Source organism: Trichechus manatus, unplaced genomic scaffold (assembly GCF_000243295.1).
Source record: "Trichechus manatus latirostris isolate Lorelei unplaced genomic scaffold, TriManLat1.0 scaffold00144, whole genome shotgun sequence".
In the NCBI taxonomy this organism is placed as follows: Eukaryota; Metazoa; Chordata; class Mammalia; order Sirenia; family Trichechidae; genus Trichechus; species Trichechus manatus.
Genome location: NW_004444080.1, coordinates 1316263 through 1336223, shown reverse-complemented (window position 1 = coordinate 1336223; position 19961 = coordinate 1316263). Strand labels below are relative to the sequence as shown.

The window sequence follows — 19961 nt, the reverse complement described above, 5'->3', positions numbered from 1 at the left end:
TTTACTGTCTGGCCCTTTACAAGAAAAAGTTTGCTGACCCTGACCATGGCGATAGGTAGTTTGTTTTATAGGGGGGAAAATTCTAGACTTTTTAGTTAAGTATTCAGGACTAGTTTAGTTCAAGAAATATCTGTGAATGCGCACTATGTACCAGGAACTGTCCTAGGTGCTGAGGCTATAAAGCTCCTTTTGCTTTCCAACAAAAGAGTTATTCTAATCCTCAAGGAACTCACACTTTAGTAGGGGAAACAAAAAAATTTTTTTCCTCGGAGAGGCAGCATAGCACAAGTTAAGAGTTTAGGTGCTGGAGCCAGATTACCTGGGTTTAAATTCCAGTTCTGCAATTTATTGGTTGTTTTTTCTGTACAAGTTACTTCTCTGTGCTCATCTTTTAATTGATGATAGTAGTACCTACGTCATGGGATTGTTGTGAACATGAAATAAGTTAATTCATATAAAGTGCTTCAAACAGTGCCTACATCCACGCTTGGCCACAGCTCTGTTAGCAGAGCAACATTAACTATTCCAGATTGTGACCTCAGTAGCAGCTTTTCTCTTTTAAGCTCTTTGATTTCTCCAAGATAATCAATGGAATTAACATAATGTGAATGGAGTGTGCTGCAGTGATATATCTAAAGGAATGAGGTACAGGCAGGGAATGAGTCGTCTTTCCTTGAAGTGTGATAAAAAGCAACCTGCATTCCAATCTTCTCTTGCTTGATGACAGGGCAGCAGATTTCCATTTACGTGCATAGGTTGTTAATCAGTGTAATATTGCTATATTTCCAAGAGAAATCACTAGGTGAAAGCAAGGAAGGTTTTATTGGCTATAAAAGTATTTGCTGTTTCAAAAAAACAAAAACAAAAACCAGTGCTTAGAGCATAATCAGCACCCACTAAACATTACCTATTAATAAAGTGTGATTAATGCATGAATATAAGTAATCTACCTTTTCAGTTTTATTTTAAACTCCTTTCCACGATATGCTACTCACACAAGACTACTTGTTATCCTCTGGATGTACCTAGTACTCCCTCTCTACCATACCTTTAATATTGATATTCCCTCTTCCCCAAATGCTCTTTCTTTCATCACCTTTAAGGCCTATCTTAAATCCTTTCATTACAAGGACCTTTTTAAAGTTGGCAAAGTTGACATTAATTGCCCTTACTCACTTATTAGATAACACGATGTAGGTGAAAGACCTGACTTCCACTTTGGGCTCCACAGTGTGACCTTAAACAAGTCCGTACTTTTGTGAGTCTTAAGTTCTTCCTCGGTGAGACAGAGATAATATTTACTTAACAAGATTATTTGTTAAATAAGATGATATATGTAAAATACCTGGCAGATATTCAGTAATGTTAGTAACTCTTCCATCCCCTCTCTGAAGACCTAAAATGCAATCAGAAGCAAATCTGGGGAAAAATCATTTAGTCTGATCTAAATTTGAGGACATGGACCATGTTTATTTCTGTTTGTATCCTTAGCACCCAGCGCAGCATATGATTTAGAGTAGCTTTTATTTGTTTGCATTGAGAGTTTAAGGTCATAGCTACTAGGTGGCAGAGGTGGGCTAGAATCCACTTCTGCCAATGCCTGATGTTTAAGATTTTTTTTTATTTTTTATTTAAGAGAACACCTAGCCAAATCTAACTGACGGAAGATGTTACGTAGATTTATGCACTGTTCAGAGTGCGGCGTTTATTTTGAGAAATAGTATTTTTTATTGAGTTTTTATTGATGAAGTGTTCTATATTGTTTCTATGATATTACCCTTATGGAGGAAACAGAACTTGTGATTTTAGGTAGTATATCTCCTGGAAGCTCAGATTTTTCTACAAGATATTTCTAGGGAAGGATTTGAAATGAACATCAAGAATAGCTTTAATTTATGGGTCTTTCCTTTCTTCTTTTCTCTCCCAACATCTAATGAATATAGGCATTTGGAATGTATGCAACAGTATCATTAATATGATGGGAAGATTATCATGTTAATTTAATGGTTCTTGAATTTTTACAAATTTGTGAAGAATGACAGGACTTTTAAAACTGTAACCATAAAAAATTAGTTATCAACAGTAGTGTCATACCACTATGGCAGTATATACTAGAAAACACTTCCGAGGATAAAAACTAAACAGTGATGTTGTAGATAAAAAGGACCTAACAAACCTTATAATTCAATCCACTTATCTTACAAATTAGGAAACTGAGGCTTTTTTCCCCACAGAAACCTTAATTTAAGTGGAATTTGAGTAGGAATCTCATTATTTCATATATATTGCCATCAATACTCAATTGCTATGTCAGTATGTTTTTTTTAGTTCTGTAGTAGGCAAGTAGAATGTGTACAATCTTGAAAGAACAGCTTAATATTGAACAAACTCTTTTTATGAGTTTACTTTCTTTCTCTGAGCATCAGGCAAAGACCATTGTTATTTAATTCTAGCAGAATAGCTTAAGACCTGTTGGTCCATGGATGCTTTTTTTCACAGATTTCCCCCTTTATTTCCATTTCTTTTCAATTAATGTTTACAAATCACCTTTATCTATAGTCCTCTGTCCAATGCTGGATTCTCTAAGATGCAGTATAAAATGTGAAAGGCTATGGTCCCTCCTCCCAGGGCTTAGTTAGGAGATGATAAATGATGATAAACTTGTTTACAATCTTCTGTGGATATATTGCATAAATAGTGTATGAGGTAGATTTGGTTTGTGGCTCTGAAAAACTTCTTATGTAGGCATAAGGAGAGGGAATATGTTGTCTTTGTGACTCTTAAACTTTTTAAGCAATTCATTCATATTTTATATTTTTAAAACAGAGCTTCTCATACATCAGTCTCCTCATTTGAAATGGTATTTTTTTTAAATGCAAAAAATTGTTATTAAATGATGGTTTTTTTTTTTAATAGAATCAAGGCAGTAAGTTAGTGTATACCAGGCTAGTACTAGGCACTGTACAATGTGTATCTTATTTAATCCTGGTGGAAGAACAAAAACTTAAACTTCAAATCCGGTGTGCTTTCCAAACATCTATTCGTAAATTAGGGCATACCTGTGGAAGATCTTGTAGCTTAAGACTGAAAACTGTAGCTAAAACAAATGTCAGTGATAACTAATTTCATGTGAATTTTTCTGATAGTTGGACATATCTTTTCACGCAGGAGATTAAGTGTTAGAGTGAGCATTGAACTACAATCAGTTTCTAACCCAGTTCACAGAAAGGTTGGTATTTCTTTCTTTTTGAAATATGATAATTTCTGTACATTGTAGATAATTATTTTTGTTCTTTAAGAATGTGGGATCTTTTGTTATATCATTTTGCTTTCTAATTTTGGGCCATTTTGTAACTGTTGAAAATCTGGAGTGTTGAAATCTACTAGGAGAACAGCTAGGGGTTTAGGGGCCAGACTCCTTAAGTTTGCCCAGTGCACTTATAGGTTGCTAGAATATATATTGCTCCCTACAGAATTGGCATTTCATGATGTAAACATGAGAACAGAGTAAATTGAAGCACTGAAGGGAGATATTAGTTTTTGAATCTTTTACTATACCTTTTCAAGTGAGCTATTTAGATCATTAGAGCATCAGTCCCATATGATCTTCAAAAGTATGCATCATTAACAGAGCTAATGGTACAGGATAAAGGGCTAAGAAATATGTGGTCTATAAACTGAAACATTCTGAAATTCAAACTACCATATCTGGCTTTTTTTCATCTACTGTAATTGAAACTTTGAACCTCTTGCTGCTGAAACTCTTATCACCACCTTCCTAAGGACTTAGGGATTGGTAAGGAAGTGAAATAGACGTATATGGAATTAGACTAGGAGGAAAGGTCAGAGGCAGAATAGGAGCTTGATCTTTCTGTATTCTGGGTGTGTTTCACATGAACTAGGATTTAGCCTACCCTGGTGGACATTTTCATTGCTTCAATTACTATCTAATTTTAAAATTTAAATTAAAAAACAAATATGTGAGAAGGAAAAAAATTTATAAGTAATACATTAATATTAGAGGATCCAAAAAATAAATGTCATTACCTTTCTCTCTGCTTCTGATTCTTTTCTAATCAACCTTTTTATTAATCCCATTCTCATTTAAAAATGCTTTCTCCATTCTTTTTTCGCTAAACACATTCAAGGGCCTAGTAGTATTAACTCTCTCTCAACAGCAGCTTTAATTTTTTTATAGCACGTTGGGGTGGATTCATAAAGTACTTAAATAGAATCTGTTTAAGAACAGGGCATTCTGAAAAGAACAAATACTCAGATTGCTAATTTTCCAGGGTAGGGATTGTGTTTTATACTTCTACATGTTCTTTCTTATGTCTGCTGTAATTCTTTTCCAGCTCTGTTTATAAGTCTTTTAGATTTTTATAAGGCTGTAGCAGTTCCTCAGTGGCAATGATTGAATTTTAACTTCAAAACGAAAACTTATTCTAACGTTAATGCTTATCTCTTTAATAATCCTCTGTCATCTTGTTGCTTGTCTATTTTCCCTACACCTACGTTCTCTTTAGTACATAATTTCTGTGTGCTTTTCTCAGGAGCGAATTAACCAGTAAGCAAGATATGCACGGGCTTAGTTGTTTTTGCTTACCTTTCACTACAGATTAATTAATAAGTAAGCACAAGTAAGCCCATGCATATTTTGCTTATTAGGTAATCTGCCCCTGGGTTTTCTGTCAGCTTTAGCTGCTGTGATGATCTGCCAAAAAAACCAAAACCAAACCCACTGCTGTCCGGTAGATTCTGACTCATAGCAATCCTATAAGACAGAGTGGAACTGCCCCATGGAGTTTCCAAGGAGTGGCTGGTGGATTTGAACTGCTGACCTTTTGGTTAGCAGCCTGAGCCCTTAACCACCAGTGCCACCAGGACTCTGTGATGATCTGCCACAGACTATAAATTTAGCTATCTGGAAAGTGGTCTTTATGAAAGTACCCACTTCATTTGAGATTGAAAACAGATAGGGTTCCATGTCAGTGGCCACCTGGAGTAGGAGAGAATTGGCCCTTAGGAGGAAGCCCTGGCACATGTCACTTGATATCCTTGTCTTCTGCCTGAGAGACAAAAGCTACTTCCTTTTCCAGAGTGGATGATAGTTCTGCTGTTGTATTTGCCACTTTTGAAAGCAGGGCTTTGAACCGGTTCATTCTGGTTTGAACCCCTTCTAAGAATTTGCATTTCCAGCAAGTTCCCAGGAGATGCTAATGTTGGTTAGGGACCAGTTCTGAGAATTATTAGTAGAGTGTTGGTTCTCAAAAATTTATTAAACACTAGAACCACCTGAGGATCTTGTTAAACTGTAGATTCTGATTCAATATATCTGGAGTGGAAAAGCAAATTCTCAACTGGGGTTCAAACAGGACCAAACGAGTTCAAAGCCCCATTTGAAACACCAGACCAGTTAACTTGCGGAAAAGCTTAAAATTTTATGTGGTAAAGTCAGTGGTAAAGAATATTTTTGTCATGCAGCAAGGGCTGGGTCTGTTTTACTAACCCACTAATTGGATGATATTACTTTAATTTGGATTCCTAGCATTTAATTAACTTTTACAGACCCCTGTGTGGCCAGCAATGGGTTTAGTTTATGTGGTTCTCAAGGAGTAGACTATCTACCCCTATGAGAGATTTTAAGTCTCTGAAGACTAACGAGGAGCCTTGGTGGCACAGTGGTTAAGAACTACGGCATGCTATGGCTGCTAACCAAAAAGGTTCACAGTTCAAATCCACCAGCGGCTCCTTGGAAACCCTATGGGGCAGTTCCACTCTATCTTGTAGGGTCACTCACTATGAGTCAGAATCGACTTGACAGCAAGAAGGTTGGTTTTGGTTTCTGGTTAAAGACCAATGAAAAATCATCATCAGCAGAAAATAAACAAAGCCATCTGAAATATAACTGACACATTGATGTTATTGGATGATTTCACTTCCAAGAAGGAAGAAATGACTCTAAAAGCCAGATCTACTGAAAACATTAAAAACAACAATCTTTCTTTTAGGATTTAGTTATTCGTCTGACTGATGATACTGATCCATTTTTTCTATATAACCTCATTATATCTGAGGAAGATTTTCAGAGGTAACTAATTTTTTTTTCTGGTCTCAAATTATACTTAATCTAGGAATAAATTGGTTTCTAAGTTTTATGAATGTATTCATACTGTTCTCTTTGAAACATGTACTGATTAGGGTCATTTAGATATTTTGAGAACACTGCATTATTTATAATGTAATTATTCAGAATGTTTTGGAAATAAGTTTATCATAGATTATCAGAGTTCTGTTTAAAACAGCTAAAAAAATTTGGAGCTTTAGCTAAATTTATTGACCTTTTTCCTCCTGTTGAATAAATTCTACCAAAATCAAAGTTCCCTAGCTTAATTCTTGATTATAATGGGTGTTCAGTAATAGAAAAAAGAATCATTCATTGTATTAATTATAATTAAGTATAATAATTAAATTTTTTTCCTTTAAAAGATTTTCTTTTTGTCTGTTCTGTTTAGTTTAAAATTCCAGCAAGGTCTTCTGGTAGACTTCTTAGCTTTTCCACAAAAATTTATAGATCTACTTCAGCAATGTACTCAAGAACATGGCAAAGAAATTCCAAGGTAAGTCTCATGAGAGCACTACATTAGTGAATTTCTCAAGACAAACTTTTCTTTGAAACACAAGCTGCTGGCAAAATATTTTCCATATATTTTAAGTAATTCTATTTCTTTAAAAAAAATCCCTTAATGGCCTTAATTCAATATTTTTAAAAATCTAAATTAATACATTGTTGTTGTTGCTGTTGCTATTAGGTGCTGTTGAGTCAGTTCTGACTCACAGCAACCGTACGTACACCAGAATGAAACACTGCCTGGTCCTAAGTCATCCTCACAATCATTGTTATGCTTGAGCCTACTGTTGCAGCCACTGTGTCATTGAGGGTTTTCCTCTTTCAGCATTCTGGCTGTACTTCTTCCAAGACAGATTTGTTCATAATTCTGGCAATCCATGGTATATTCAATATTCTATGCCAACACCATAATTCAGAGGTGTCAGTTTTTCTCTGGTCTTCCTTATTCATCGTCCAGCTTTCGCATGCATGTGAAGTGATTGAAAAAAACATGGCTTGTGTCAGGCGCACCTTAGTCCTTAAGGTGGCATCTTTGCTTTTCAGCACTTTAAAGAGGTTTTTTGCAGCAGATTTGCCCAGTGCAACACATTGTTTGATTTCTTAACTGCTGCTTCCACGGGTGTTGATTATGGATCCAAGTAAAATGAAATCCTTGACAACTTCAGTCTTTTCTCTGTTTATCATGATGTTGCTTCTTTGTCCAGTTGTGAGGATTTTTGTTTTCTTTATGTTGAGGCGTAATCCATACTGAAGGCTGTAGCTTTTGATCTTCATCAGTAAGTGCTTCAAGTCCTCTTCATTTCCAGCAAGCAAGGTTGTGCCATCTGCATAATGCAGGTCGTTAATGAGTCTTCCTCCAATCCTGATGCCACATTCTTCTTCATATAGTTCAGCTTCTCGGATTATTTGCTCAGCCTACAGGTTGAATAAGTATGGTGAAAGGATACAACCCTGACGCACACCTTTCCTGATTTTAAACCATGCAGTATCCCCTTGTTCTGTTTGAATGACTGCCTCTTGATCTATGTACAGGTTCTTCATGAGCACAATTAAGTGTTCTGGAATTCCCATTCTTCGAAATGTTATCTATAATTTGTTATGATCCACACAGTCAGATACCTTTGCATAGTCAATGAATGATGAACAAAATACCAAAATTTTAAATAAAGACAGTCTGACAGGGTCAAGACTAGAGTGAGGTGAGTAAGGCAAGTTGGGCAAGTGCAGAGTCACAGCCTGTCTTTATTACAGCCGTATCTATTTTCTAAGTCTGTGTTTAGGGCTCCTTTAGATATTAACTTTGAAGGAACCATGATTAAAGTCAGAAGTAGTTACTGTCTTAGTTGTCTAGTGCTGCTACAGCAGAAATACCACAAGTGGATGCTTTAACAAAGAAATCTATTCTTTCATGGTTTAGGAAGCTGGAAGTCCAAATTCAGGGCACCAGCTCCAGGGGAAGACTTTCTGTTTCTGTCAGCTGTCAGAGAAGGTCCTTGTCATCAATCTTCCCCGGTCTAGGAGCTTCTCAGCACAGGGACCCCAAGTCAAAAGGATGCACTCTGCTCCCAGTGCTTTCTTGGTGGCATGAGGTGTCTCTCCTCTCTGTTCAGTTCTCGCTTTGTATCTCAAAAGCGGTTGACTCAAGGTACAACCTAATCCTATAGGTTGAGTCCTGCCTCATTAACATAACTGCCTCTAATCCTGCCTTGTTACCATCATAGAGATTAGGATTTACAACACATAGGTTAATCACATCAGATCACAAAGTGGTGGACAACAACACAGTACTGGGAATCATGGACCAGCCAATTTGACACACATTTTGGGGGACATAATTCAATCCTGCAATAGTTGCCTTTAATTTTTAGGTCTTGACAAAGCCATTAAAGCTATCTGAAGTATTTAACAACATCAAGTATATGTTTTTATAATTAACATGGAAAAAAGGAAAGAATAAGATAATGTGTTTGTGTGTATGTGTATTTGTATTCATGTTCATGTAGTGTTGGTGCCTGATCCTTTCATTATAAAGTTACCACAACCTTTTATCTTTTGATTTTATCAATTGATGATTGTTGTTTTAATCAATTGTTTGATTCCAAAAAACCCAAACCAAACCCATTGCCGTTGATTAGGAGCTATAGAATGGTGCTTTTCTAATTTTGTCATTCTTTTCATATTTATTAGGTATAATTCTTCTACAAAGAAGAACTTTCCCTCATCAACTAGGGCTGTTTGATTACTCTGAAAAGTCATACAGGAAAGGATAAATGCTTAATTCTGTCTTTCAAATTGTTAGTTTTCAGAGTAAGAAGTTAATATCCTAGTCACTTCTGTGGTATTCAATGAGTTTTGTGTTTGGTTTTGTTTTTTGTTTTTTGCTTTCTTTCTCTCCCCATCTGCCTCTTGTTGTTAACTCATGGACTTTTATATACTACTATGTTTCAGTCAATCCTTTTTCTTTTTTTTTGCCTAATTTATCCCTTCTTTCACCATTCAGAATCCTTTTCTATTTACACCTATAATTCTGCTATGCCTCCTTTCCTGGTCCTTGTAAGTAGAGGAGCTCTTGATTTAATGGGAGAGTTTCACTGTCTTATAAATATGTTATAATGTGACACTTTCTTTTCAAAGGTTTTTGCTACAATTAGTTTCTCCAGCAGCCATTTTGGATAACTCACCTGCATTTTTAAATGTGGTGGAGACAAATCCTTTTAAGCATCTTACTCACCTTTCACTAAAACTTTTACCTGGAAATGATGTGGAAATAAAGAAATTTCTAGCAGGATGTTTGAAATGTATCAAGGTAAAATTTAAATTTAAGTTATTCTTTTAAAATAAGCATAGAAAGTCTTTCATAAATCACTGAAGAGACATATTGCCATTCATTTGTATTTTCTGAACAAAGCTATTTAAAGATTTCCAGTAAGTTTTTGTAACGTAATATATTTATTTTATTTTATTTTTCATTTCATCAGGGTACAACAATGACCAGGAATTTGGAAACTTAAGTCCCAGAGTTTTTACTACTTTTCTGTGACCTTGAGCAGGTCACTTAAACTTTTGGTGTCATCATTTTATCAGCTGGCAGATATGTATAGAAATACCTACCCTATCTAGCCCCATCTTAAGTGAGATAACATATATGAAAATGTCTCAAAATGTCCAAAGTGCTGTATAACTATATAAGGCATATGGCGCAAGACAACAACATAGGAATACCTCTTAAGAGTTTTCAGAAAGTTTTTTTATTCAAATGCTATAGATCAGTGCATTTCAAACTTTAATGAGTATACAGATCATCTGGGGATCTCATTAAAATGCAGATTCTGATTTAAAAGGTCTGAGATGGACCTGAGATTCTGCATTTCTAACTCGTTCTCAGGTGATGCTGAGGCCACACTTTGCTACGCTTTGAGTAGCATGGCTACAGATGAGTGTATTAAATTGTAAACTGCATAATTTTATTATTTTTACAAATAGGAAGAAAAATTATCATTGACGCAATCACTAGATGATGTTACTAGGCAACTGAACTTGACACAAAAGGTAATTCAAGATTCATTTTTTATTTGTAAGTCATCCAGGCATTGGCTCTGAGTTGCTTCTTGAATCATATCCAAGCTTTTGTGTATTTTCTTTAACACACGCTACCATTGAATTCCCTCTCCTTTCTGCTACCCTTCCCCTACCAGTTAATTATCGTAATCTGATGCTTTCTCTCTTAGATACTTTATTCTATCCAACCATTTCTGTTATCCCCAAAATATTACGCATTTTCTCCTATCTCTAAGTCTTTGTTAACATAATGTATGAAAAGTATCTGTCACATATTAGTTTTCTGCTCCCCTTTTAATTCATCTCATTCCTCTTGGCTAAAATGCCGTTTCAGTTCCTGGCTTCTAGACCTTTCTTTCTTTCTTTCCCTTCCTTCTGTTAAGTTTAGAATTAATTCCTTTGTTGGGCCCCTCTAAGCTTCTCATTCTTTTGGTCTTAGCTACAATCTTTTGTTCCTTGTCCTTGAAATTGAGGAACAAAGTATCTGACAAGCTGTGTGGCTTTAGGTAGAAAATATCCCTGCACAGCATGACCCATCTTGGGGACCTGTGTGTTGCTTTTCTTTATAAAAATGCCAGAGGAAGGGATTGGGTGGCGAAGAGCCAGATCAAATTAATAAAAGGTTAAGATAGTTAAGCTTTACCTGTGAGCCATTTTAGCTCTAAAATTGCTTTTATTCCAATCTTGATTTCCTCAAATTAAGAAAAAAAAACGTGTAGGAAAATGCTTTGAGTGTGTCTTGAAAAGCTGTGATTACGTTTTCTTTAATATCTTTGTAAATATTGCCATGTTCTAATCAAAAGTATTTACACATTTAAGAGGCTATCTTAATATTTGTATTGAACTCTAATACAGACATTATCAGAAAAAATCCAAGAACTAGATAAGCTACGGAATGAATGGGCATCACACACAGCAGCACTGACAAATAAGCATTCTCAGGAACTGACAAATGAGAAGGAAAAGGCCTTGCAGGTATGAATATTAAAGGAAACTAGAAAAAAATATTTTTATTGCCAATAATCATTTTGTTAATTATAAAAGTAATATTTGCTTGCTTCAAAATTTTCAAACATTATGGAAGTGTGTTTTTGTGTGTGTGTGTGTGCGCGCGCGTGCGTATACAAAGTAGAACTGCTCCATTGTGTTTCCAAGAAGCAGCTGATGGATTTGAACTGCCGACCTTTTGGTTAGCAGCCAAGCTCTTAACCACTGTGCCATCAAGGCTGCTATATATATATATATATCAGTTCAGATATTCCTTTTTAGTGGCTGCATAGTATTCATTGTTTGGATATCATTTAAATTACTTAACTACTTACCTAACTCATAAGTATTTAAATGCTTGAAAATTTTGGTCTTTGCAAACAATACTGCAATAAACGTTCTTTGTTCCTACAAGTGAGATTGCAACATACCTTTATAAAATATTGATAGATACTGCAAATTTGCCACCCAAAAAGGTTGTACCGAAAGGATGTCTCAGAGATAATGTATGAGAGTGCCTATTTCCATGTGCTTTTGAAATTATTACTCTCTTAGTATTTGCCATCTGATAGGTGTTAAGGTAGTACCTATGTTAATTCATATTTCTTAGATTTTTAGTGAAGATATAAGCATCTTTTAATATGTCTTTTGACCGTTTTATTTTTCCTGTGGATATTTTTTAATATATTTTGCTCACTTTTCCTATGTGGTTGTCATTTTCTACTGCTTTATAGTGTGTATTTCTCTTTTTACCTTTTACAGTATGGTTTCTTTAATATTAGTTTTATTTTTTTGCTCTTTATGACGTGTTTTACTCTTAAACATGCAGCTTGATGATTTTTTTCGTGTAAATTTTACCCAAATTAAGATTCATAAAATTGTACCACCCTCCAGGTTTCCTGTGTACCTTTCCAGTGTATAGCACACTCTTATCACAGGAGGTCATCACGCTCCTAACTTCTGTCATAACTGGTTGGTTTTGCCTGTTCTTCAACTTCATATAAGTGGAATCATACAGTATGAACTTATTTGTGTCTGGCTTCTTTTACTCAGCATAGTGTCTCTGAGATTCAGTTATGCTCCTGTGTGTTTCTTTTTACTGTTGCATAGTAGTCTATTATATGAATATACCATAATTTATTTTCCTGTTGCTAGGCATTTTAGTTGTTTCTAATCTTTTTGTTATTATTAAAAAAGCTGCTGTGAACATTTTATACATGTCTTTTTGTAGACATATTTACTCATTTTTCTTGGCTATGTATTTAAGAGTGAAATGGCTGGGTTCTAGGGTAGACCTATGTTTAGCTTTAGTAGAAACAGCCAAACAGTTTTCCAAGGGTGATATACCAGTTCATACTATCATTCTGGAGGTTTGTAATAGCATCTTATACTGATGTTGAGCACTTTTCATATGCATGTTGACCACTTGGATATTTCTTGTGAAGTGCTATTCAAGTCTTTAACCCATTTTTAAATTGGACTATTAATATCTTTCTTATTGATTTGTATGCATTCTTTGTACATTCTGCACATGAGTCTGTGTCAGATATATGTATCGTAAATACTTCCTGTGGCTTTCCTTTTCATGTCTTAATGTTGTAAAGTAAGGATATTATGTCTTTGTTATTCATATTATAAACATTTTCTCTTGGCCTGTCATTTGCCATTTATCGGTATCTTTTTCCATATATAGTTCTTTTTATTTGAATGTCATCACATTTGTCAGTATTTTCTTATATGGCTTAAGGCTTCATTTCCTGTTTGGAAAACATTTATCACCCCAAAATTAGAAAAAATACCATCTAATATTTTCTTCTAATGCTTTTATAATTCTCTTGTTATATTTAATTCTTTAATCTATTTGGAATATGCTATTGTGGTATACAGTATGAGGTAGCAATTTTTTGCCATATAATCAGTTCCAATACCATTTTTCCCCAATGATTTAAACGCCATCTTTATTATATCCTAAATTCCTTTATGTATTTGGGCCTGTTTCTGGGCTTTTGGGAAGAACTGATATCCTTGGGAAGATATCAGCCAAGGGAAGAGACACATAGGCCAAGAGTCCAGAAGGGGTCCAAGTGCAGAGCTATTAGTCATCCTCTCCTGTAGAATCATGGATGGCATCACTTCCTCCAGGCCATGATGTGTGACAATATACAGAGTATTACCAACCAGGGAAGCTCACTTGAGTCTTTGGTGTCCAGAGTTTTTATTGGGGTCAGACTAATGCTTTTAGTCTCGAGTTCCTTCAGAGGTCAGAACTGATGCAGGGTGGCTCAAAGCCCTCATGGTAAATCATATTGTTAGACTGCCTAGTGGCCAAAGTCCCAGCAAACAAAGACAGCCCTGTCAGGAGGACATTCCAAGGACCTAGTGATCATCTCGCAGTAACTGATGGCAAACGCCAGACCTCTCTTTGGGAAGGTTAATTCTTCACTACACACTAAACTCAAGAGATGAATGAGAATATTTTCCAGTTTTCTCTATGCTTTGGAACAGTTAGATAAAAGAAGTTAGCTTTTCCTTGAAGGCCTGATAGAATTAGCCTTTTAACGTTTTAATCTGATGCCTTTTTGAGGCATTTATCTTTAAGTTCTTTTCCCATTTGCACTGTGATTATTGGCCTGTTTGGATTTTCAAGTTTTTGAGTGAGCTTATGTTTCCTTAAAAAATCGTGTATTTCATCTACATGTTCCAATGTATTAGTACAATATCATACATAATATTGTCTTATGATTTTTGTCTCCATATCATTTCTCTTTTTTCATGCTCTTAATTTATGTTTATTTTTGTTTTGATGAGACTCAGTCGTGGCCTATTTTTTAGTGTTTTTGAAGAACCAGTTTTTTGTTTCATTAATTAGTTCTGCAATATTTCCCCCCATTTTATTGATTTCTCATATTTAGTATTTTTTTGGCTCTATTTTCCAGTAAGTTAAGTTCTAAAAGTCTGTTTGTTAGTGCTTTTTTTTTTAAACTCCAAACCAGATAAAGGATTTGTTTGCATTGCCCATGCATTTTCTAATAGGATTGAGAATCAGTCACTTGCTCCTTTAAAACCAGGCCAGTTCTTCTCTTCTTGCTGATAGGTATTCGATACAGCAGTGGTTTTAAAACTTCAGTGTACATCAGAATCACCTGCAAGTCTTGTTACAATACAGATTGTTGGGCCCTTTTCCTAGAGTCTGATTCAGCAGGTCTGAAGTGGGGTCCTGGAATTTGAGTTCGTAACAAGTTCTCAGGTAATGCTGATTCCTCAGGTCTGAGAACCACCACTACAAAGCATTGTTTCCCAAATTAGACTAATTCTGGGAAAATTTGAATCCTTCACACTTTTGTCTATTTTTCTTTATACTACTTACTCCTTTTTTAAAAATCCATTCTTAATTTTAAATAATAGTCTAATTATTTCTATTTGTTTTTTTATTGTTGTTTCTATTGTTTATAGTAGCTTCTTTTCTGTGAGAAATTATAGCAGCAAGTAGAATCACCTATCTTCATTTTATGTATTAATTATTTTCTTGATCCTGACTTCTCTATTTATTCACTTTTCTTCTGATTGTTCATAGAACTTTCTCTTAATCCTTCTTTTCAAATTCTTATCATTCTAAGCTCATCTCCAAAATATTTTTCTCGTCTCATGTTCTGATTAAAGCCTCTGTAGAATATTCTTTTGAAAAATATTGCTTCTACCTCTACAAATTTTCCCGTTTTTGTTGGGCTCTATTATTTTTGCTATAATTCTGAAACTATCCTTCCAAAAGATATTTTTTTCTTTCAGAATAGAAATATTTTTTCTTATATACTTTTTCTAAAAATATCCAAATGTTTCAAAAGTATACAAAGTAGAAATTGTAAATTTTGTAATCCTATCCTTCATACTTTCAATTTTTTAAATTAAAAAAAAATCCTCAGCATTCTAATGATCACTAGAATAAAAGCAGTTATTCGTTTTTACTGCCTTTGGCCCTAGTACATTTACATGGTTTTTAAAAAAAAACAAACCTGTTGCTGTGGAGTCGATTCCGACTCATAGTGACCCTATAGGACAGAGTAGAACTGCCCCACAGGGTTTCCAAGGAGCGACCGGTGAATTCGAACTGCCGACCTTTCGGTTAGCAGCCAAACTCTTAACCACTATGCCACCATTACCTTTAGTGTCGTTGATTACCCTCTTCTTTTAGAGAGTTACAGTTAGCATCTTTACTAGCTCACTGTTTTTGTTTTATTTATTTTACTTTATCACTCCTTCAGTGTTTTCTTCCAAGATTACACTTTCAACTTTATATGGACTCTTTCCTGTTTTATCTTTTTTGGCCTCTTCTGTTTTCCAGTTTTCCCAGAATGAGGAAATTCCTGAAGTAGTCATGTAAAATTCCCAAAGTATTTTATAAGTACTTTGAGAATTTTACATTAGTACTAGTGGTAGGAACTTTTTGATGGGTACAGCCTTTCCAGAAAGCGGTTTTGGAATTTGTATCAAGCTTTATAATCACTATATTCTTTGACCTATAGTTGATCATAAGGAAATAATCTAAATTTTGACATATATATATATATATATATGCATAAAAATATTACTGACAGTGCTTTTTGTAATCGTGAAAAATTGGAAACCAAATGTTTGTAGTAGAGGAGAGGTTAAATGAATTATGGAACAGCCATAGGGTGGCACGTTGTGTAGTTATTCAAGTTTATACTAAGAGGTTTTTAATGACTCGAGAGGGTACACATGCTAAATGATCAATATTGTCTAAATAGCTTGATCTTAATTTGGTAAATTTAAATATATATAATGTGTGTGTATGAGTGATATTGATATAAATATATAAATGACTGGAAGAGAGTATTCCTAATATTAACTCCCTGGATGGGATTATAGGTTATTTGTAATTTTCTTCTTTGTACTTTTAAAGAGCACGTATAACTTTCATAATCAGAAAAAAAATGTATTTTATTTTTAAAAAGAATTTAAGATCTGATAGTGTTTATCAACAGAAATTATTGAGATAGGTTTGCAGTATGATTCAAATAGACACTAGCAATGACACAATCATGATCTCGTTCAAGTTTTATTGTTGGTTAAATGTAACTATTAAGTGTAAGACTGAGCTAATGAACAAAACCTTGCCATTAAGATAATTTTAGATTTTTTTTTTTTGCCCAGTATGAAAGTATAATACATAATGGTTGTAAAAAAACTGCAACAATAGTGTTTCAAGCAACAACTGAAAGTTCCTCATATGTCCCTCTCGTTTTTCTGTTAACACAAATAGGTTCGTATTATATATACTGTTTTGCAGTTTACTTTTTTTTTTACTTAATCATATTATTCTTCTGTTAACTTGAAAACCATTTTCTCTAAACATATGTAATAAGTTTAGGAGAACAGAAATTATGAACAAGATTGTAGTGGTAAATCTGCCTGTGTTGCCATTACTTTCTCCATCATGAAATCCATAAATGAAAATAGATCCTCTTCAAAATAAGGAAACTTAATAATTATTAAATAGAATAATTAAGATTGTTTTTTATGTCCTTCCTTACTTGTATTTCTGGTTTTTTCTTTCTTTGAATTTTGGTACTGTATTTTTGTTATATAATAGGCACAAGTTCAATATCAACAGCAGCATGAACAACAGAAAAAAGATTTAGAAGTCCTCCATCAACGAAACATCAACCAGCTACAAAACAGATTGTCTGAGTTAGAAGCGGCTAATAAAGACCTAACTGAAAGGAAATATAAAGGAGACTCCACTATCAGAGAACTTAAAGCAAAACTTGCTGGTGTTGAAGAGGTATTGAATGTTGTGTTTTTGTTTTTTCCAAATTTAAATCTTAATGTTTTAATTTGAACAATGTTACTGTCTCAGTCATCTGGTGCTGCTCTAACAGGAATACCACAAGTGGATGGCTTTACAAAGAGAAATTTATTCTCTCACAGTCCAGGAGGCTACAAGCCCAAATTCAGGGCATCAGCTCCAGGGGAACGCTTTCTCCATTGGCTCTGGAGGAAAGTCCATGTCATCAGTCTTCCTTTGGTCTGGGAGCTTCTCTGCATAGGAACCTCAGGTCCAAAGGACGCGCTCTGCTCCCAGCACTACTTTCTTGGTGGTATGAGGTTCCTATGTGTCTCTGCTGGCTTCTCTCTTTTATATCTCAAAAGAGATTGCATTAAGACACTAATCTTGTCAACCTCATCACAGTGATAGAATTTACAACACATGAGATCACATATAGTCTCATCATAGTGGTAGAGTTTACAACACATAAGGAAATCACATCAGATAACCCAGTCATACAATACTAGGAATCATGACCTAGCCAAGTTGCTACACACATTTTTTGGGGGACACAATTCAATCCATCACAGTTACTTTATCACTTCTGTGAGTGGTCTTCTCCTGAATGCAGTTGATCTAAGAATTTCTTGTTTGTTAGGGTAGTCCATTCAGGCAATGCAAAGAAAATTGAGAATTTGAAATCTGATAAAAAAAAGGCTACTTAAGAACAGATCTGAGGTAAACTTGGATTTTTTAAATTAGTGTCTTGAGGAGTGATTGATTGGCACAGCCCTCAGATTTTCAGTGTACTTTTAATACTAGCCCAGTATCTGTAGCTCATAGGGTATTCCGTGTTGATAGGGCTGGTTCTTTCCTGCAGCCTACTCAACATATCAAACAACCATATGAAGTTTAGTGTCCAGTAATAATCATGATTATAGTAATAATGGTAGCTAACACTGAGCACTTGCTATGTGACAAGTACTGTTTTAATTCTTATAACAATTTTTTAAGGTAAGTACTATTATTATCCCCATTTCACAGATGATAAAATTAAGGCACAGGGAGGTTAAGTAACTTGCTCAAGGTCACATAGTCAGTGACAGAGCAAGAACTAGAACTCATCTTTTGTTTGCCTGTCTTTAGTACTACCTTGTTCTTTCTTGCCAAAGAGGAATTTAAAAAAATTTTGCTATAGCTGTACTTCTGGAAGCTATGTCCGCAAGGTTTACTTTTGGTGTTGGGGTAATCAGTTGATGCTTTGGCATGGTGATGATAGACTCCTGCCTGGTATTATTGTTGTCAGTTGCTGTCAAGTAGGCTTTATTACGCCTTATGTACAACAGAACGAAACATTGCCTGGTCCTGTGCCATCTTCGTGATCATTTATTTGTTTGAGCTCATTGTTGTGGCTATTGTGTCAATCCATTTCATTCAGGGTTTTCCTCATTTTTGCTGACCCTCTACTTTAGCAAACATGATGTCCTTTTCTAACAATTGGTCTTTCCTGATGACATGTTATTATACAGTATTGTCATATGATTTATCAGAAAATGTATATATGTATGTAAATTTTGTTATCTATCATATTTAAATACAAATATCACCACTGTTAATCTAGCTCACAAGACTTCCACTTCCACTCCATTTCACTGGTCTATTAACTAGACTTAGAAGCTGTAAGACCTGACAGATTTTATTTTCAGATCCTGATAGCATTCTGTTCTGGACAATAGTTCTTCCTTCCCACCCACCTTCTTCACTTTTCATACCAGTTAGTCAAACATTTTAGTCTGTATAATACATTGGATAGTCTAAATGCTTCATTATAATGCCATATGATTTCTTCTGCCTCAGCCCTCAACCTGGCCAGCATATAAACAGCATTTCATTATGTTGATTTTTATATAATCTAACCAAAATATTAGTTCCAAGGTTTGTATAAGACTCTTCTAAATTATGAGTCCTGGGAATTTATTTAAGGCATTGTTGCTGCTGTTGTTAGTAGCTGTTGAGTTGATTCCAACTCATTGCGACCCTGTGTGTGCAGAATAGAACTGCTCCATAGGGTTTCAGGGCCGTGACTTTCAGAAGCAGATCAGCAGGCTTGTCTCCCAAGGCACCTCTGAGTGTGTTCAGACCCCAGCCATTCAGGTACTAGTCAAATGCTTTACTGTTTGCGCCATCCAGAGATTCTGTTTAAGGCACTAGTACCTTAAAAATAATACTTGCTATGATATATTGAGTATCTACCGTGTGCCTGGCAATATGCTAAGCAATTTACATAAAGGTTTTTGTGAACCAAAAGGAAATCTAGCAATATTAACATATTTGTTGGCATGGAAAGATATTTGTAATATATAAGCCAAACCAAACCCGTTGCCGTCGAGTTGATTCTGACTCATTGCGACCCTATAGGACAGAATAAAACTGCCCTGTAGCGTTTCCAAGGAGCAGTTGGTGGATTCAAACTGCCGACCTTTTGGTTAGCAGGCATAGCTCTTAACCACTGCACCACCAGGGGTCCCCAGTATATTATATGAAGAAGGTAAATTATAAAAATGTACTGTATGAGCTCATTTTTAGAAAAAACCTATGTATGTAAGCAACAGAAAAATATTAATTGGCTAATTCTAGATCATAGTCACTTTTTAGAAATCAGTTAGGGAGCTTATAAAAGTCACCATGCGCAGGCCATATGCTACACTAATTTAACAAGAATCTCTTGGGGGATAGTACCAGGCATCAGTAATTTTTAAAGCTTCCCAGGTGATCCCAATATGCAGACTAGATTGAGAACCAGGGCTTAATGGTAGAATGATAGGACTTTGAACTGTCTTTGTGGCTGAACATGTATTTTGAAATTCTTATTATAATGAGAATGTATTAGCTAAGTGGTTTTTTTAAGCTGTAAATTTAAGACTTCAGAAAATTCTTGTTACTAGTTTTTAAATGTTGTGGTTATTTATAAATCAAGATTGTTTTATTTACCTTTGA

General features: G+C 34.9%; 1 protein-coding gene across 1 annotated transcript in view; it reads left to right on the top strand.

Moving 5' to 3' along the window:
- Positions 1-19961, top strand: part of SASS6 (SAS-6 centriolar assembly protein) — a 40652-nt gene that overhangs the window by 2084 nt on the left and 18607 nt on the right. Inside the window, exons 2-8 of the mRNA XM_004385717.3 lie at positions 3169-3229; positions 6012-6091; positions 6516-6620; positions 9266-9437; positions 10115-10180; positions 11045-11164; positions 16788-16979. Of these exons, the coding sequence (XP_004385774.1) occupies positions 3169-3229; positions 6012-6091; positions 6516-6620; positions 9266-9437; positions 10115-10180; positions 11045-11164; positions 16788-16979 (796 nt within the window). The remainder of the gene's footprint in view (positions 1-3168; positions 3230-6011; positions 6092-6515; positions 6621-9265; positions 9438-10114; positions 10181-11044; positions 11165-16787; positions 16980-19961) is intronic.